The sequence below is a fragment of the Branchiostoma belcheri genome, unplaced genomic scaffold (assembly GCF_001625305.1).
Source record: "Branchiostoma belcheri isolate BF01 breed outbred unplaced genomic scaffold, Haploidv18h27 scaffold118, whole genome shotgun sequence".
Classification (NCBI taxonomy): domain Eukaryota; kingdom Metazoa; phylum Chordata; class Leptocardii; order Amphioxiformes; family Branchiostomatidae; genus Branchiostoma; species Branchiostoma belcheri.
The window spans coordinates 379,795-401,526 of record NW_017802580.1 but is presented as its reverse complement, the minus strand read 5'-3'; the positions used below and the strand labels follow the sequence as shown (position 1 = coordinate 401,526).

Here is a 21,732-nt window from a genome sequence, read left to right as displayed (position 1 = left end):
ATTGTCATGTTGTAATATAAAATAGTGCTGTTCCTATGTATTACAACAGAATATTCTTAACCACGAACTTAAAATACATTGTCAATTTTTTTCCTAACGAATACAAGTCTAGAGAAGATAAATAAAGTGACCACAATGTGTTAATTCTTAGCGCCAGTTTAATAGTATTATGTATTTTCTTGTGGTAAGTTTTAAAAAGGGTGCCCTTTTTTATTGCAATTGTGACTTGGGTATACACTTTTCTTTTCGGGCGTTTTTTTTTAAGTAAGATGTCCTCCCCTTCTTCGTAGCTCTGAATCTATTTTTAGCAAGAATGGACATCATGTCATCATTAGATTCCCTATTTCTTTCTACATTCAACATTTATATGATTTAACCATTGATAAACACAATCATATACTGAGGACTGCCAATAACTACACATGGAGTACGTCTGCAGTGTTAAGGAATCAAATTTGGCTTCATCGATCAATCTGACCTAAATTTGGTTTTCTTCATATGCAAAAGTGGACGTGCCTTAAATCTGTTCAGAGTGCCCCCGAACATTGGCCTACCTGTGGGAAGTTCGTGAATGTATGACAGGGACATGTGCACACACACCATGCCCGTAGCCAAGGGGGGGGGGAAGGTCCAAGATTTTTCTTGAAAAGATAGACTGAATCATAGAAAAACTGCTCCCTTTGTCATTGAATAAACATTTGTCTCTGATTTTTTCTTTGAAATCCTCTAAAAAACGCACAATATGCCATTTTAGAAAGTTCATTTTTCAAAAACGCCGTAATTTCGTGGTTGTGCCGCCAAGTTTCGCTCCCCATTGCTCGGTGCTCGTTATAAATGTAAAAACAGTTTTAAATTTACACTGTACCGAAAAACCTAGGAGGAGTCTAGTATATTCAGGCGTGTTTAAGTTAGTCGGCAATGTGTTTACACATTGTTCTGTACACCTCCCAATATAAAGCTGGAGTGACCGCATCTGACCCTGACGAGAAATGTATACCAGATAAATATTGATACATCGCAAGTCATTGTACCAGCCAACGTCGGCCGCAGCTCAGGTTTTATATTGCACAAGATGGCTGCCGTGGCGTCGTCATAGCAACACCTGGCGCACAATGCCTTCTGCACTGTACGTGTCCTTGAGGTAGTATAAGATTACCGTTCTTAACAGGGAAACTACGCAACAGGTTCACTTTTCGCGTTCTTGTTGCTGAGGTTTCAAGAAATCTAGATTTTTCTGAGGAAAAACTAAGCTAAAACTGCGAAAATATGGCCGGAAAAAGAGTTTATCTCGTCGGGATTGTCCTGCTCTTGACCCAAACCGCAACAATCGCAGGTCAGTAAAGTAGGGCTATTTTTGCGTGAACGTTGTGTGTCGAGGCTTATCATGTTACTCCGGTAAAGACTGTCCACACTTACTATGTTTGAACAGCATCTAGTCACTGCACTTTTTTCACCTTATTGTGTGATAGATAAGTCGAGTCCGTCCTGCTAAGTCCATACTTGTTTCTACGGGGCAAGACGTTTTTGTTGGACTTTGATTTTGACATCGATGACTTTGAATATGCCTTTTACAATTGCAACATTAATTGTTTCGTCATGAATCTGGGCTTTGTGTACGTTAGAATAATATTTTGTTACAAGCTAATCATTAGTAGCTCAGTCTTATATATAAGGATATACGATTGATAATTGCCTCGCGAAAAAGCAGAAAGACACAGCATTACTGTTCACACTAAAATGTTTCCGTAATCTTTGATGTAAACCAACGTGCCTCACTTTAGTTGTTTTCTGTCATCATTTTTGTATAGTTTTATTATTAGTCTTATAATTTTAGTGTATTGTTTTGCTATATTTTTGTTTTTAAAGAGAGAGGGCTTCTCGTAAGACGTAGAAAACAGTATCAATGGGATAAAATACGTACGGACAAAATTCTTGCAGCCTAGCTAGGAGGTATACAGGAGTAAACTGTACTGTGTGGCAAAGAAATATTAAGTTTCAGACTGCCCAATCATGAATGTGAAGGGATTCCTGCCCGTATAAAATGCACCTAACTACGTAGTTGTGTACCTGGTAAGCCGACTGTATTCCTGTTGACCTTCTCAGAAAGTCATTTAAAAGAGGGCCTCAAAGGTATTTAAACATAGTTTATTTTAACCATGTCGAAGAGAGACAGACACCTACGAATGGTACTTAACTACAGAAATCCCAATGGGAATACGTGTTCTGGTACCATGTTCAGCGTCCCCTCAACTGGTACCATGTTCAACAATGTAAAAAAATACAGTGAAATTAAAAGTGCCCTATTTTAGAGCCTGGTGTTGTTATCTTTTAAAGATCTCTTCAAATAAATTGCTATGACTCTTCTGGTTTCAGTTATACCTGGCTTTGGGTTATGGTCCGGTGCACTTTCTGACGACGTAGGCGGATCCTATTATCACAACCACACCATCAGTCTGTCGGGAAGTCCGTACAACGTTACCGATGAAATCATCGTCGGTGAGGCGGCGACCCTGACAATCGAGGCGGGGGTTCGGCTGTTGTTCCCGGAGGGAGTCGGCATGACCGTGTGGGGACGGCTGATAGCTGTGAGTTACTCTCCAAGCAGAGTTTTGGCTTATTGGCGTGATTTGAGGCCTTTTTTGGAGTTGGCGTAAAAAAAAGATACTGGTGAAAAAAAGAAAGCCCATTACAAAAAAACAACTTGAAAACACGCGAAAAAATCAAAACCTATTTTTGAAGAGTAGTAAGTTGTAACTTTAAGGATAACTCGTTTGTGCTAAGTTCATATGTTTTGGTTCAAAGGTGATATTAATAATCAAAGAGATTTACTGCCAGGACTGCCTAAATAGCCGGGGGATAAAGGGCTAGCCTTCATAACTGGACATTAAACTACTAACAAATATGTGGAATAAGAACTACTACAACCCAGATATATCAAAAGAGATAACAAAGAAGTTATTCAAAATACAAAGACGACCTGTGTTATTTGCCTAACAAACTAACTGTAGGTATTTTATTTGAACACCATCCGTTTGCTACACTAGTATTTACAATATGAAGACGATTCGTAAGCACATACAGTGAAAGAAGTGAGTGGGAGAAGATTTGGTTTCATTTGATTGACAGGGTTTGCCCCAGCATGACCTCGGTTCCATGATGTGGTCGCCAAGAATGAAACATAAACCATGGTGTGATAGCGCAGTAAGTGTAACCATATGCCAAGAATAATATATACTAATAAAAGATAGATCATGATACATGATATATGAAATATAAAAATTGCCGTATGCCTCGCAGGGGATGAAGAGGATAATTAACGAAGTAAGTAATACTAATTAGATTAAACATTTTAATTATTAACACATACTAAGCAAATATCTATATATCAAGTATTTATATTAAATTCACAGGCAAACGCACAATTACTTATATAGCGCAGTTTACTGCGAATATGAAACAAAGGTAAAACACTGACAAAATGCAAAGTGGACAAAAGAAAATGTATGCAGACAAGTCAGCAGTGATCTATATCAGTTTCGAAACTTTTGGAAATAAGGACATGTTTTTCTCTTTACCATTCTGTTAGTCAAGTCCCCTTTCTCTCTGTTTACCAGGTTGGCACCCCTCATGATAGAATAGTCTTCGACCGGAAGTGGAATCCTCCCGACGACCAAGCGAATAACGTGACACGTGACCACAGCATCCGGTTGCTGGGTCCTACCGTGTCTGAGGGACGTGTCCAGGTCAAACTCAATGGGACCTGGGGTTCTCTATGTCTGAGACGTAGTTGGGGTTGGAGAAATTCAGAAGCAAAAGTAAGTCATGATTTTTAAAATGTTGAAAGTCCAAACGAAGGAACACATAACGTATACCAGCTCTCTCCTTCTTGCACATGTATATTTCTATTACGTGTGTGTAATGATAATAGATTTTTAGGACTTAAAAAATGATTTGAACTGTGCCTTTTGTCTACATGTTCCATTTGCATCCAAAAACATGACGAACTGCAGGCTACTTTTGCATAACAACAGGAGCTGTATAAAGAACATCTTAGTTCAAGGTAAAATAGGAACTTATGAAAATGTTATTTTACCTTTTAGGTGGTTTGTCGGCAACTGGGGTTCGCAAACGGACGAGTAGAGAGCAAGTATCGGCTAGGCACAGGACGAATGGCTGTGAGCGGCCTTGAATGTCGGGGGAACGAGAACAACATCTATAGGTGCAACCACGACGACCTTAAACGACCTCCTCAGTGTTGTGAGTTTCCTACATTTCATCGCATTTTAGAGCAACATCATCAATGTATCCCCAATGCTAAGTCCGCTTAGGCGTAGAGAGAAATGTGCTGTTTCCTGCTGGCCTGTTTCAATCCTGAAAATATTAGGCAGGGATTACATTTTCTTTCTTCCCTTTCTTTAGACACCGGCAATCTCTAGTGACCCAACTTATATGGTTTAAAAAAGCACGGTGAAAAAATGAAAACTTTTATGAAGACACTTTTAATGGGAAGACGCATCTTTTTCGGGACGCTCAGAATATACGCTTTACATTAGCCTAAAATTTTTCAGGAATGCGATCGCAAAGTTGAGTGCGTCAGAAATACATGTTCGACATACGCATTGCACACCTTTAGCAAGACGCCTTGCGTACTGTATGCAAAAATCTTACACATCCCTTAAGCATGTGCATTTAATGCGCTAATTTCGTCATTACAAGCCAGATGTGTGCGTCGCACAAGTCTTACCCCTTACCCTAAATTTAACCCTCAAACACCCGAACGGGGTCCATTTGGACCCCAGGTGTATATTCTTACGTACTATTTGAAAATTTTTGATTCGAAAAAAAATTCCTCCCGTGAATTTGTCAATAAATCTCTTCTTCAAGTTTTCCTGAATTTTTTGGGAGATCAACACAAATTTGTAAAAATAAAAACGGGAAGTCTGATGTAAGACCATCTGGGACCCCAGCCATTTTTTGCACTTTCCTACACACAAATTGTTTTGATGTCCTCAATATATCTTCAAGGAAGCATCATTGCTTTAATATTATGCAGTTTGCCAAGTAACCTCAACCTCAGGCATTAGGTCATCAGGTTTTCAGAGTTTTCAGACCTTTGACAATCATATGAGGTCAAAGGTTAACCCCATGTTCATACCTGTAGGCATCAACGTTTTTTGCATAAATTATGATAATGAGCATGAATTTTTACACTTAATTATGCCAAAATATACCTTTCTCTATCTTTAACCAATATATGTGCAAATATCACTAAAAAAGTGCAAAAAGGAATATAAATTTTAAAGGAACCAAATGGGGTCCATTTGGACCCCGTTCGGGCATTAACGTCACAAAAAAAGTTCGGGTGTTTGAGGGTTAATGGATCAGTGACAGTTATTCAGTGTAATATTCCCGATACCTTATTTGACCCATTTATATCAAATCAGTATGGGTTTTCATACATGTGTATCTTGTGCCTTGATTGTTTATAGATACCATTTCAAAGATATGTTACATATACTATGATATTGCTTGTAATGGTATCTTCTTTATTTATCAGCTTGTACCCATGAATGATATTTTTCAAACATGCCGATTGATTGTAACGTTACATTTTTAATCTTGTATTCTAACCCGTAAAGAAAATTGAAATATTGAAACTGTTTTCGGTTCTTGTCCTCCTCCCCCACTGTTTAATAATTCAATTTTTACGTTTAGGTAAATAGTGAAGTCATCGTGGATAATGAGATTCTAACTGGCCATTTGTTTTTTACTTTAACCCCACCAAAAAAGCTCTGAACTACTCATCGTATATACAATTAGATTTTCGGTGAATGATATACTAGCACGATTTGACTATCACAACAACTTATTGCGGTACACCACGTCCACATTTAGGTTATTCCTATTGACTGAAACCGCTAACATGTCAACCAATTAATTTAATATGAAATGATATCTGCTAGCCTACGTTCGTTTGTTTTGTTGTCCATAACAACAGAAGCTACGTCAAAATGACGACATATTTATTGAAGCTACCAGCTGGGGTCCGCCATCTTGGATTTGCAATGTTGAATTTCTCGGGTTTAAGGTAGCAGAACACAGTTTTTCGCCTATGGGGATTTCTATAGTTAAGGACCCGGAAGTGACTGACATCGACTCGGATAAAAATACAGTGGGTACCATAGAAAAGCACGAGAAACGAATATGTTCAAATATAGGGTACGATGTACAAAATAACAAAAAAGTACAAAAAGTTATCGTTTTTTTGACATTATGCCGCACTCTTTTAAATGGCCTCCTGCGGAGCGCACCGGAACTGCAGCCGACTCACCCTGGCAGGCAGCGAAAAGGTCACGCGCATTTATACGCCGATCGAGCAGCCTTCCTAATCTCCCTGGGCCACCACCAACGCTGGAGTTCCACAGGGTTCAATACTAGGGCCATTATTTTTCCTTATTTATATAAATGACATTGTAAATGATCTTGTTTCCCTCCCTTTCCTCTTCGCCGATGACAGCTCCCTTCTCCAGACTGCTGAAAACCCCCTCGATTCCGCTGTTTGTTTGAACTCTGACCTGTCCAAAATACATACATGGGCCACTCAGTGGCTCATGGAACTAAATCCGACAAAATCGGAAGAAATGTGCTTTTCAGCCAAGCGCGAACCCCTAGTTCACCCACCACTCCTTCTTAACAACTGTGTTATAAAGTCTGTCAACACCCATAAGCATATTGGGGTCATCTTGTGCTCAAATATGTCATGGAATTCCCATATTAATTACATTGCATCCAAGATATCCAAAAGCATTGACCTCTTTAGTGGCCTTAAATTTAAACTACCTCGCAATACCCTCGAATCTCTTTACAAATCATATATACGCCCCTGTCTGAAGTATGGCGATGTCATCTGGCACGGGACGACAAGTGAGGAAGCACAACTCATTGAACGAATACAATATCACTGTGCCCTCGTCGTGTCAGGTGTTTGTTTGTTTGTTTGAGCCTTTATTTCAACTCGATCTGTAACAGTGTTACATGCTCTAATCGGCCGCTATTTCGGCCGCTTTTCATAGAGGTCGAGCGTGGAGGAGTGTCAGGGGGTCATAACATAAATACTACTTGCTCACAAATGAAAACAAAGTAATATTTTTTATACATAAGGTAACTCAGACAAAGTAAATAAATAAACAAAATGGCAATAACTAATAAATAACTCATAACTCGTTGTGTCCAAAGTCGTCCAGTCAGTTACGATACTAGCAGTCTTTTAAAGGTTCTAAGAGTAGGTGCTGCTCTAACATGCTGCGGAAGAGCGTTCCATACAAGAGAGCCTGAGTAGGCTAGGGATCTCCGGTATATTTCTCTTAATGGCATCGGTACCGCAAGGAGATCAGTCGCGCTTTGTCTGGTGCTTCTGGTCGCTCTATCCCTACAGTATGTGAAAATCCGGCGCATGTACGGCGGTAGTTGGTTGTTCAGGGCCTTATGTAGTAGGAGGGCTTTGTGGATGTTTGTGGATTGACTTTACGTCCATCCAGCCCAGACGTCGGTGGACTTCGGCTGATGGAGTTAGATACGGGGCTCGTAGAATCAGCTTGCCAGCTCGGTTCTGCAACCTTTGCAATTTCCCCAACTCACGTTCGGGCGCTGTGTCCCAGACAGTGCAGGCATATATAATATGTGGCAAAAATATAGTTTTATACAAAGTTAACAGAGTAGATGTTGGAAGGAATGTGCGGACGTGCTTTAAAATGCTGAGTGATCGCCTGAGTTTGCCCAAGACGGCATTTATTTGACACTTCCAGTTGAGATTACGATCAATTAACACACCTAAGTATTTGTAAAAGGTACATTCCGTTACAGTTGCCCCATTGATATACACTTCAGGGCTTCTGCAACTGTTAACCCTTTTATCTGTTCCAATAAGCATGAGTTTGCATTTACCACTGTTTACGGATAACGAATTAGCTGTGAACCACTGAGAAAGAGTATTTAGATCATTTTGGAGGTTGTACTCAATATCGCTAACATCCTTGCTGCTATAGTAGATGACAGTGTCGTCCGCATACATTGATATTTCACAAGATTCGGCGCAATTTGGCATGTCATTAACATAAATTAAAAACAACAACGGGCCCAATAATGAGCCTTGGGGTACACCATATTGCATTTTATGGAAACCAGAGGTAACTCCATTAATGGCAGTACAGTGCTGTCTGCTAGATAAGTAAGATGTAAACCAATCAAGTGCTTCACCTTGTATGCCATAGCAAAACAACTTTTGAAGAAGAATGGTATGGTCGAGCGTATCAAACGCTTTGGAGAGGTCAATAAAGACCGCCCCTGTCAGCTGACCAGTGTTCATGGCATTAAACCACTTCTCTGTGAGTAGGTGGGCCGCAGATTGTGTGGAATGGCCTGGCCTAAACCCAGACTGGGCCTCTGTAAGAATACTGTTTACTGACAAATAGTTGTACAGTTGAGTATGTACCGCCCTTTCCACTATCTTTGAGACAGCAGGTAGTATGCTGACAGGTCTATAGTTATTTGGCGCAGCTCTATCCCCTGCTTTGTGTATAGGCGATAGGCGTGCCTTCTTCCAGTCCTCTGGGAACTCACTTCTGAGCAGCGATTCATTGAATATTTTCGTCAGAGAGGGTGCGATGATCTCGGCTGCTGACTTGAGCAGTCTGTTGTTCAGGTGATCTAGACCCACAGCTTTGTCCGTTTTCAGGGTGAGGAGTTCATGTTGTACGAACTCAACTGATACTTGACTGAAGGTAAAACGAGCCAGACAACGTTGCACGAACTGTAACGGGCGGAGGAGTGATGCCCCCTTGTTGATGCTGAGTGCGAGCTTTTCAGCAACTGTACCAAAATACTCGTTCAGTTTATGGGCAATTTCAGGTGGCGAGGAACACACATCTCCGTTGTCATCTTTAAGACATGAAATACAGGATGACTTGTTCCTCCCTAGTAGAGACTTGAGTGATTTCCACATGCTATTAACATTGCCGTTGTTGATTTCATCAGTCAGGTAAGTTCGCTTACTCGAGATGATTAGGCGCTTAGTGTGATTACGCAACCTTCTGTATGTTTCCCAGTCAGTTGGCCTCTGGGTCGACTCAGCTGTGTGTCTTGCTTCGTCACGAAGTGACATTAGCTCACGTATGTCTTGTGTGAGCCACGGCGGACAGTCCTCTCCCCTCACCCTGAACTTTTTGAGAGGTGCGTGTTTGTTGCAAACAGTTACGAAGAGTGATTTCCAGAGGTGCCACTAAGGGTTCGTCTTACCTGTCAACTAGGCACGAACTCGGGTGGGAATCATTATCAGATAGACGACATGTTCATCGACTTTGTTTGTTTCACAGAATCGTTCATGGTTTAACTCGCAACTACTTGTCTGAAATATTACCCGCGGCCATTTTTTCATCATGTACATATGACCTACGCAACAAGATGAACTTAAGATCTCCTAGTTACTCAACCAATCGTTTTGCTAAGTCTTTTGTTCCGTACTCGACACACCATTGGAATAATCTTGATTTGTCAACTCGTTCTTTAAACTACTGTCATTTTCGAACCGCTCTCCTCAAAACCATTCGGCCTGTTAAGTTCAAATACTTTAGCCATGGTCCTCGTCTTGCCTGTGTACACCTCACACGCCTTCGCATTGGCACCCGTAGCCTAAACCACAGTCTCTTCACACGAGGATTACTCGACAGTCCAGCTTGTAGCTGCGGGTGCCAACGCGAAACAGTGTCACACTACTTACTCCACTGCCCTATGTACAACGCCCAACGCATAATTCTCCTTGGCAAACTGTAAAGTTGAGGGAGTGTCCTAAGAGCCTGGAAGCTCTTAGGACACTCCCTCAACTTTACAGTTTTGTCTGACAACGCCAAAATGTTCCTCCTTCTCCGTGGTAGTCCCACATGTTCACTCATAGCAAATTCCAACATTTTGATGTTAACCCAACAATTCATCACCACAACAAAACGCTTCCAATAATCATTCTCTGTCATATTTTTCTGTGTCCTACAGTTGTATCTGCTTCATCATTGGGTGGGGAATCGGACTGCGCTCATAAACATTTCAACATCTTTGTACTTTTTTATACCATTTCACATTTTGTTATCCCTTATTTCCTTGTATTTCATTTATTAAGTGGTAGCGTCAAAATAAGTATTGTAACTTGAGTGCGCTATCACTTTGTCCTGTACTTTGTCTTACTTATGAAATTAAAAAAAAAAAAAATCTCAATCATGCGATATCAAAGCCGACATATTATGGTACCATACGGTAACTTGTATGTCCCGGTGTCATCCACGTTAGGCTGTGTACAAGCGGTGCAAGCTGTTTGTCGCACTCATTTCTTATCCCTACGTCATCGTCTCCGGGGGTCGCGGATGTTATGCTACCTTAACCCATGTGAAATGTTGTCTCTTATTTTGTTCGGATATTCATTTTGAAAATAACATTAATGTGAATAAGCTTAAAAGTTCATCTAAGTTGGTAAAATACACAAGGGAAATTAAACTGTTCTCCTACTTAAATTTAAAAAATAACTGACCAGAAATTTTCGAATGAATTGCTCAGTCTTCATCAGTCTTATGACCTAAGTGCTTTGGACACGTGGTTTTTAACCACGTGTGGCGTCAGCACTGGGTCAAATTTCGTCGGAAGTCGGTATCGCCCCTCGTCCCGGTTGAGTGAAAGTTGGTATGCCCTGATGTAGATGACTTCTTTCACCCCTCTTGTAAAGTAATCCTGTCCTGTGTCCAAGAAAAGGCAATATATTATTAATTAACTCCTTCCAGTGAGACACTATGGCCCGGAGACTCTATATAGATATGTTGTGAAACCTCAGAAGATCCAGAGCTGGGCCGCCTATGTTCCAGATACCTGGTTTTTAAGGAGCGTTATGTTTTACCTAGTATCAAAAAATCATGACAGGGTCCTATGTTAGTGGAACCATCAACCAGGTACTTGATGTGATAGATAAACACACACCTTTCTTCCCTCGATGGTTTGTACATGTCTTTAGGGGCAACTAAAAGGTGGCGTAACGTGCGGGTGGGCTTGAAACAAATACTCCATTTGAGTTGAAAATCCTACGAAGATGACCCGAGGTCCCCTTGACGTATGGAAGGACTAAAAACGGTTCCCGGCTGCTGTTAACTGCCGAGTCCTGTCTCACGTGAGAATGTGAACGGGTACGGGCTGGTCTGGGGTTGGCAGCCTTGTTGATAGCCCACTGGGGGTTCCTGCACTTCTTATGGGCTTCAGTGACGTGATACATTTCTGATGCTCTAGATATCTATCAGTGGGGTCACTAATGATAGTGTTAGCACAGTGCAAGAGTGGTTTCACCTCGCGTTCAATATTCTGGAGTGTTGCGATTAACTCTTTCTTGTATTTGGACGTCGGTTTCTTTTGCCCAGCCTCCAGTAGGTGTTTTTGTCGGTAAGTAGGTCCTGACACTTGTACATGGAATCCTCTTAAACGAGAACGACAGTAAGGTGACTTTTGTCCGTTGGGAGGATAGTGATGTCAAGAATTTACCAACCCTTTAAAAAGCCTCAATCCGGATATAAAATCCACGTTTGAGCAGGGGTATAACTTTTTTTATTCCAACATGTAACCACAAGACGTGGTGACGACACACTCAAGTTTTTTCAACTTATATTAATGCCGCCACCTACACAGGGGACAAATACATGACAGGACAATACTCATTTTCATTTGAGCGAAGTGAGGAAAGTCGTGTAAAGTGCCTTTCCAAAAGGCAAAAAAAGGCACAAGATCGGTGGCCTCTAGGTTTCGAGTCGCGCACTCTGCCGCTACGCCACACGACCCCGCAAACTGTGGTATAACTGTTCTTTAACTTTTTAGATACATCGACAGTAATTATTTATGAAGATTGGTCCCTACGTGTGAATATTAAAAAGAATATCAACCCCCACAGATCAATATTTGAATTTTTACTCTAACCACCCTCTCATTCTCCTCATCTCATCATCTTATGCACTGCGCTTTGTCCATTTTTTATCGGATTACTAGCAGCTGCGCATGTGTTAGTTACAAAACAGGTGACAGGTACAAATAAAAACAAGGGAAACTGAAGGAGGGGACACTAAGGAACGTAAATAACTGAATCTGTGGGTGTAAAAAACAAGACAGCGCATTTAGTGTGTTAGTAGAACATATAGATCGTAAACTGTGCGTAATGAAAACACTTTCGCACTGGGCTAACACCATCATTAGTGACCCCACTGACAGAACATCATAAATTAACCACGTCACAGAAGCCCATAAGAAGTGCAGGAACCCCCAGTGGGCTATCAACAAGGCTGTCAACCCCAGACCAGCCCGTACCCGTTCACATTCTCGCGTGAGACAGGACTCGACAGTTAATAGCAGTCGGGAACCGTTGTTAGTCCTTCCATGTCAGGGGACAGCCCACTGATTCCAGCCCCTATTGGAAAACATATATGGAAAACATCTAAGAACTGAGCTGTCAACAATCACCTACTTGAGTGTTCAACTATTGCAAACACATATTGACAGGGTAGTCCAACTCCCAAATTGTCCATTTAGTCCAAAAATTTCACTTTTTGACCAGCGATACATGGCACGGCAAATGCAAACACTGGCAGCATGACCTCTGACCCCCTTGAAGACCACCAAAAGACAGAAGATGGAATTAGTTTTAGAACCTACCAAGCAGCCAAAACAACACTAACAAGAATTCCGAGACTTCATACCTCCATGAAATATGGGCTTGATATGTAAATGTAAATTTCCTCTTTAATTATGCAAATTACCTCCGCATTAACATGATATATGCATCGTGATGTATGTGAACTTTTGATTAACTTACAGATGTCCCAAGTATGACATTCCCATCATTCACCATTAAGAAATCATAGAATTTTTGCATAAATTATGCAAATTAGGTCATCATTTGCATAATTAGTATCTGTTGATGTTCTGTCTGCCATAGGTTACATACATTACATGTATGAAAGTAGTATAATGTAAAACACTGTAATTATAGAATTCCCTCATTAATTATGCAAATAAAGTCCTCATTTGCATAATTTGCATTTAATCATGTACATCTCTCTCTCAGCTACCTACACACCAAAAATTATGAAAATATGTTGTTCCCATCTTGACTTATTGGCTTTTAAACATTTCGCCAGAAAGTGCCCTGCAGTTCCAGAACAAGCTGCTAGGGGGACCAAACTCACACCACTTATTCCTGACAGGAAAATCAATCTGTCACCAAAACATCAAGACCATAGCATGTTCAGGACAAAAGATACAAAAACCGGAAGTTCTGCTGCAGTACCAAGGTCATCCACCAGGAGGCCCATTTTTGACCTTGACGTTTGTCTTCCTAAGACTTACCAACATACCAAATATCATCATAATCCATAAAGGCGTTCTGAAGTTATGCTGACCACAAAGTTGCGGAAACACAGACAGACAGACACACAGACAGACATACATACATACATACATACATACATACAGACAGACACGCCAAAAACAATACCTCCATTTTTCATGGAGGTAACAACCAGTTTTTTCAAGTTAATAGAAATAGAAAGAACTCTCCAGCTGGAAAATGCCAGCATTTATCCCCACATACAAAGAACAAGAATTCCGAGATTTTATACCTCCATGAAATATGGGCTTGATATGTAAATGTAAATTTCCTCTTTAATTATGCAAATTACCTCTGCATTAACATGATATATGCATCGTGATGTATGTGAACTTTTTGATTAACTTACAGATGTCCCAAGTATGACATTCCCATCATTCACCATTAAGAAATCATAGAATTTTTGCATAAATTATGCAAATAAGGTCACCATTTGCATAATTAGTATCTGTTGATGTTCTGCCTGCCATAGGTTACATACATTACATGTATGAAAGTAGTATAAGGTCTCGGACCGGAGTTTTTTTTCGTATTCGTAGCAAATTTGACACTCTCGGCCAAGCGGGCTGGCGCTTCCGTCAAGAACGTGGGTCGGGATTTTTCATTGTACTAGTTGAAAGGGGTGTCATGCTGCTACGTAATGGACTTGATTGATATATCCTGCTGCCAAACTATCTGGGGATTACCAAGGTCTATAATAATAAATTTTAGAGGAAAGAGGTACTTTTTTCGTCATTTTTCAAACATGGCTGCATGGAAAAAACGAATTTTCCCAGGGTAACGGCTTACACCGCTGGGTAGCTTAGTACCTCACGTTTCTCAAAAACGAAAAAAAATTATAACTTGTCGTGATAACTTTTTCTCAATTTTCGATGCCCCACACACACCCCCAGGGCACATCGAACGCACCGTCCCGCTGATCAGGCGAAAAGGCTACGTTATCATCCGCGCGGACTAACATCGGGAAGTGTTCGCTGAACCACCAACATTATGCAGCCTATATATACTACAACTATCAGGCTTTTCAGAAAATATAAAGATATGTACACTGCTATAACAATATCAGCGAAATTACAACCAAAAGATACCTATCAAAGTCGTGTTTCCGGCAGTTTACTGCGCACTCTTTTGAACCCTGGTCAGAAATAAACTCCGACCCGGAACCTTAATTGCCACTATTTTTATCAAAATCATTAAAAAAACAAGAGGAGGCTTTATTGAAGGGTCACACGAAGTTTCCGCCCAAGGCGCCCATATAGCGCGCTTTAACAGGTGTCTGAAGATAACACTAGAAAGCGCGTATATCGTGGCGCCACCACGCGGCGGAGCTGAGTATTACATTACGTTCCATTGTAATAACGGGACATATTTATTCTCATTTTTATACAGCGTCACTGACAAAAACTGACACATGTGTGCACATAAATGTTCCTCCTGTAATTCCTATTAATATTACTGCCTCAAGCGGCATGTCCATCCTTTAAAACATCTGAAAAGTAGCATAGTGCGCCACAAGACCGCGTCTCACATCACGGTTACTATCATGCGTTCTAAAACTTTCGCGTTGCTAAGATCTCCTTGGAGATAAACAAATGTCTGAATCGAACTATCCGTTAACGGCTCTTTTTTTCAAATGAGTATTCAAATGAGGTAAGTATGGCTTGGCAACACACGTATATCCCGTTGCAGCTCGCCGAAGTAGAAGTCTGTTCCACAGGAGTAGACTTTAGCGAAGATGGAGAACAGCCACCGCCCGACGCCGTCGACGACGATATGGCAGAGGATGCTGTGTTGTTAGCCGAGCCTGTGTTGGAAACAAATAGCATAACATCAAAGAAAGCGAAAGGAAGACCCAAGAAGCGCAAACCATTAAAATATTTTGAACCGGGAAATAGTATTAGGCGCTCTAGTACTGGGCACACAGAAGACGGGAGTAATGATGGGGAAGTAGACACGTGTAGCTTCAAAAAATATAAGCGTGTCGACAGTGACATCTGTAGTCTGGCCGGACGTCCATCTCTGGACGAAGACGACACATTTGGCTGGCTCAGGCCGAGAAAGCGGCCGCTTACACAGCTAGAGAGCCTGGCAGGTGCGTCGCCTGATCAGTCTAGCACTGCAGGTGTAGCTGAGGACCGCATATTTCATGTGCCGTTTCTCATGGAGCTCATAAATGAGTTTTATTCCTCACACAGTGTCGACAGCCCTGGCTGTACTCCCGTGGTCACCATGCCTGCGGATATGGAGAGAAAGTACGGGTTAGGATACTGGGAAGCCTTGCGGTGCCAGAGATGTGGCTTCACCACTCCACAACGCAAGCTCTATGAGGAAGGAGAGCGTGTTCCTGGGCACACCAGAGGACCTAGACCCCCAAAGAAGAACCTGCAGCTCGTACTGGGCCTGACAAAGATCCCTGTCGGGTCGACGGCGATCCACCAGCTGTTTACCAGCGTGGAGCTGTCATTACCGACCAGGAGTAGCATACACAACCTGGCTACAGGGATGGCGGGTCCGCTCGTGTCATTGGCACAACAGGCCCTGGCCGACAACAGGAGGCGACTGCGGGCGGTTATGGAGATGCGGGGATGTCAGGTGGAGGATGGCGAGCCAGTGGCTATAGCCGCAGCAGCCGATGGTTGCTTCAACAATCCCTGTTACAAGGGCTTCCACCAGAAATCAACGCAGGCAGCGCTTAACGTCAGGGAACAGGAAACAGAAGCCAAAATGCTGATTGGTTTCGGCTTTGCCAACAAGTTTGGTAAAGACGGAGAAGCGTCCGCCTATCCTAAATCTCAACCCATTGGCAATGCAGAAGAATGGTTAGCTGGGAGAGTTACCCTAGAAATGTATCAATGTAACGAATCACCTCTTCTGCTCAAAGCTCTCGTTACAGACGGGTCTGGTCAGATTTACAGAGGCGCAAAATCTGCCACCCAAACCCTCCAGCCCGACTTTAACGTAGAGCACCAGGATTGCATGGTTCATGCTTCGCGTCGCCAGCGGGCTAGCGTTTTCCGTGCAAAGTTAAGTTCCCAGCTTGTAACAGGGCAGGTGGGGTTTACCGGCAAGGTGTCACAGGAAGCACAAAAGGCTTTCTGTACTGTCTTGTCGAAAGCCATCGCCTCGCGCTGTGCAGGTGAACTTAGCGGAGCACGGGGACTCCACCCCACCGACGACTCCAAATTCCTCGAGGCAGTTTTGGACGCAAAAGATAACATCTTGGACTGCTTCTCCGGAAATCACACAAAGTGCTTCGGTGTGTCTTTTGTGTGTCCCTGTTCACCTGCGGGCTCCGATCACACGCCCTCCTACCTCCCCAGGAAAACATATCTTTTGTTAACCCTGGAGGACAGAGTTGAGCTTGGCGAAGTGCTCGATTCAAAGTTGTCGGAAGACAAAGCTATGAAACAGCGCTACCTGCGGTCCACCAACTCTGTGGAGGCATTTCACAGATGTATGCACAAGTCTCTGCCAAAGTCTTTGACTTTCAAAACGCTGGCAGAGATGCGTGCATACAGTGCTGTGCACACTTCGGCTGTGGGCGGGCTGGGGGAGTCCCTAGCTCGACTCGGACAGCACTTTGGTGTCGCACCGCGATCAGGTGGCGAAGCGGCCCACAGGTTGATGCAGATAGACCGACAGGCTGACGCCGACAAACGTCGGCAACAGTCAGATGCCTACCGCAACAGTCGGAACAGGGCCTCGACAAAGACTGTGTCCAAACGAGTAGAAAAAATGATGGCCGACACATCGCCCTCGGTTCATCTTCCACATGAACACCCGTACATAAGATCAGAAGACGTGTCACTTTCGGAAAGTATGTCTGATTAAGAAAATTCAATAAATTCTCTTATACATTCGGCCCATATCACTGGCTCTGTCATGATTCCTGTTGTCAGAAAGAAAGAAAGAAAGAACGTTGATTTTGTGTGTGTGTGGTGGGGGGGGGTAGAAATGAAGGAAAGTTAGTGTGTCAGTGTGTGTGTGTGTGGGGGGGTGGGGGTGGCGGGCAAGTAACAAAGTGTACCTACTGTCTAAGGATACACTCCTTGTATGTCCCGTGTCCAGTGCAGCGGCCTTCTCTAACACATGATGTTCGCTGGAGGTTGACTGCTGGCGGCTCATAGCTGAGGTGGGACACGTTGAGGCACAGCTTCTGGTGGCAGATGTGGCTCACGTGCATCCCTGAAGCCATCGCGTGTTTTGAGTGTAGAAAATACATCAGACGATGGACGGTCAGCGTGAATCTCCTGCCGTCAAAGTGAGATTTCACCTTGGTGGTCCCGTAGCCGTCTCGCTCGACATACCCCGTCCACAACACACAGCCGCTTTCAGCTACAGCGGACTTTTTCAGGAGTTTCTGCTTGATATACTCTCCATACGACTCCGAGACAGGGTTGAGATAAAACTCGGCCATCTTTGTCGGACTTGTGTGTGGGAGGTACGTGTAAATTGCCACAAGCGGATACCCGTGAACCATTTCACAGACAGCATCGAAATTCTTTCTATATTCCTAATTTAGTTCAATAAACTCCATCTGTTTTTGATAAGATTCATTGATTGATTCATTTATCCATCCATCCATCCATCCATCCATCCATCCATCCATCCATCCATCCATCAATCCATCCATCAGCGTTAGGTTTAGGGTTACAGAGAGATGACATGGCAAAACTAGGAAGTCATGAACTGAATAAATGTGTGGAAACCCTTTCATCAATAGAAATAAGGGAAGCAACGCAAATTGTAGGGCTAGCACATTGATAGTGACCTATTCTAGCCTCTTTTTAGTTTTATTTTTCAAAACAAGGATGAATTATAGACGCGCGCGTATGAAGAGTGTAAGGTCATTGACCCCGTTCTATACAATCCTACGTCATAGGCCGGACCAGGGGGGAGGGGGGCGAAACATAAAAGTCGTCCGTAGGAAATAAACAAGCGACAAACAAGGCGTTTTCGGCAGTTTTCTGTCTGGGCGTGGCGCGATGTTCAAGATGATGCGAAAAAAACGCCTTCACTGCACGGTATTTTGACGTAATGCCGTCTTTTTAAGGTCTCGGACCGGAGTTTTTTTTCGTATTCGTAGCAAATTTGACACTCTCGGCCAAGCGGGCTGGCGCTTCCGTCAAGAACGTGGGTCGGGATTTTTCATTGTACTAGTTGAAAGGGGTGTCATGCTGCTACGTAATGGACTTGATTGATATATCCTGCTGCCAAACTATCTGGGGATTACCAAGGTCTATAATAATAAATTTTAGAGGAAAGAGGTACTTTTTTCGTCATTTTTCAAACATGGCTGCATGGAAAAAACGAATTTTCCCAGGGTAACGGCTTACACCGCTGGGTAGCTTAGTACCTCACGTTTCTCAAAAACGAAAAAAAATTATAACTTGTCGTGATAACTTTTTCTCAATTTTCGATGCCCCACACACACCCCCAGGGCACATCGAACGCACCGTCCCGCTGATCAGGCGAAAAGGCTACGTTATCATCCGCGCGGACTAACATCGGGAAGTGTTCGCTGAACCACCAACATTATGCAGCCTATATATACTACAACTATCAGGCTTTTCAGAAAATATAAAGATATGTACACTGCTATAACAATATCAGCGAAATTACAACCAAAAGATACCTATCAAAGTCGTGTTTCCGGCAGTTTACTGCGCACTCTTTTGAACCCTGGTCAGAAATAAACTCCGACCCGGAACCATAATGTAAAACACTGTAATTATAGAATTTCCTCAATAATTATGCAAATAAAGTCCTCATTTGCATAATTTGCATTTAATCATGTACATCTCTCTCTCAGCTACCTACACACCAAAAATTATGAAAATATGTTGTTCCTATCTTGACTTATTGGCTTTTAAACATTTCGCCAGAAAGTGCCCTGCAGTTCCAGAACAAGCTGCTAGGGGGACCAAACTCACACCACTTATTCCTGACAGGAAAATCAATCTGTCACCAAAACATCAAGACCATAGCATGTTCAGGACAAAAGATACAAAAACCGGAGTTACTGCTGCAGTACCAAGGTCATCCACCAGGAGGCCCATATTTGACCTTGACGTTTGTCGTCCTAAGACTTACCAACATACCAAATATCATCATAATCCATAAAGGCGTTCTGAAGTTATGCTGACCACAAAGTTGCGGAAACACAGACTAGACAGACACACAGACAGACATACATACATACATACATACATACAGACAGACACGCCAAAAACAATACCTCCATTTTTCATGGTGGTAAAAAGGCTGTTTTCAGTTGGTTTGGCTGCACTCACTCAAAGGGGTCTCAGACTGGGCCCTCTGGGCATGCGCCATTTGGTGGCCTTTGCCCCATACGTCAATGGGACCGGAATCAGGACGACTCGGACCATTACCAACTCGGCCCATCGCAAATTTGGTCAACTCGGCCCACCGCCCTGGTCAACTCGGCCCACCGCCCTGGTCAACTCGGACCATCTGCCTGGTCAACTCGGCCCATCGCCCTGGTCAACTCGGCCCACCACCAAATCAACGCAAAATATAAGAAAAACACTCACCTTCGTTTTTTTTTCTTTGCTCGCCGGGTATTTAGCGAAGGATCTTTAGCGACGGACCCTTCGGCTGGCGGGCTCGTCATGGCTCGCCATGGCTCGCCAAAGATTATAAGTGATGTCGCTAGCTGAGTCTCATACAATATTTACAAGCATATACACTTACATACCGGGTCTTTGTAAACATCGACTCAAATAGTAGAACATATAGATTTATATGGCTGCCAAACACAGCATTTGTTTCAAGCCCACCCGCACATTACGCCACATTTTAGTTGCCCCCAAAGACAAAACAACGAGTAAAGAAAGGTGTGGGGTCATATATTACATTATGTGAGAGGGTTTCACTAACATATGACCCTGTCATGATTTTTACATAGTCATAGGTGAAACTGAGTGCTTCTTAAAAACCAGGTTTTTGGAACATAGGCAGCCCAGCTTTGAATCTTCTGAGGTTTCACAACATATGAATATAGAGTCACCGGGCCACACTGTCTCACTGAAAGGAGTTAACATTTTGGACACAGGACAGGATTACTTTGCGAAAGGGGTGAAAGAAGCCATCTACATCAGGGCACACCAACCTTCACTCGACCGGGACGGGGGGTGGTACGGACTTCGACAAACTTTGACTCAGTGCTGACGTCACGCGTGGTTAAAAGTCACGTGTCTACAGCTAGCACTTAGGTCATAAAGCTAATGACGACTAAGTGATTCATTCGAAGATTTCTGGTGAGATAATTTCGATTTTTAGTTGGAGAGCAGTTTATTTAATTACCTTAATTAATGTGAACAGTTGGGACAGGTTCCCGTGTTGAATCCCGCTAGGGACCCGTCAGGATTACACTTTAAAATTTTACATAAAAGCCGCCTCAGCTCCGGCCGGCGCACGCTCGGCTTTATGACACCGGCCGGTGTCTACACCTGAAACATGCCACGCAGGCTCTAGCTTTATGCGTAGCAACGAAGATTACACCATAGCAACGTGATCACCTTGGGACGCCCGATTCCTACTAGTAGCTTATACATATATCATATGCAATATATATGACTTCGATCTATGGCGTTATTTTAAATGCTGTTACCATTTAAATTTGCAACGGAAGTCCGAGGAGACAAAATTGTGCATTTGTTATTTGCCTTTTAATCTTTATTCCTTCGAGAATTTCCAAGGTAGACGTTGGCAGACAAAAACAGAGATCATAAAGACAATCATCTCGCAACAGAAATTTGTAGATTCCGGTTTAAATCGGGTAAATTTAAAGAAAATCGGTTAAAGAGATTTTTTCAACTTAAATTTCCTATTACTTTCATCATTTTATCTGATGAAGTTTATGCTTTAGCGTTTCCTGTTGGTTTTATCTAAGTTTGAGTGAATTGTGAAAGTTACAGAGTCCATGTATCTATCTTTTAACCAGCAACTGGACGCTACCGAAATGACCTGGGTGTAGTGTGCGATGGTCTCAAGATCGGGGGAGGTGTCCACTGGAAGGGGTTGGATATAATCACAACGGATCCGTCCATGTACTCGATAATACAAAATGTCGACATTCTTCATGGAGGTTCTCCAAACACCAATGCCGCCGTCTTTGTCAAGTCAGTTTCTCCCGAACTAGACAACGTCCATGTGAAGTATAGCGGACGTGCTGCCATCCACGTCAATAATCCATCTACTCCACTTCAAATGTCTAACTGCGATATCTCTGATAACAGAGGAGTAGGGCTTTT

At 42.7% G+C, this 21,732-nt stretch overlaps 1 protein-coding gene across 1 annotated transcript; it reads left to right on the top strand.

Moving 5' to 3' along the window:
• The first annotated feature begins 13,988 nt into the window (after nt 1-13,988).
• On the top strand, nt 13,989-17,287 carry LOC109462509. Its single transcript, XM_019759061.1, has one exon. The coding sequence runs from the start codon at nt 15,113-15,115 to the stop codon at nt 17,285-17,287; it is 2,175 nt and encodes a 724-aa protein (XP_019614620.1). The 5' UTR covers nt 13,989-15,112.
• The last annotated feature ends 4,445 nt before the right edge of the window (nt 17,288-21,732 follow it).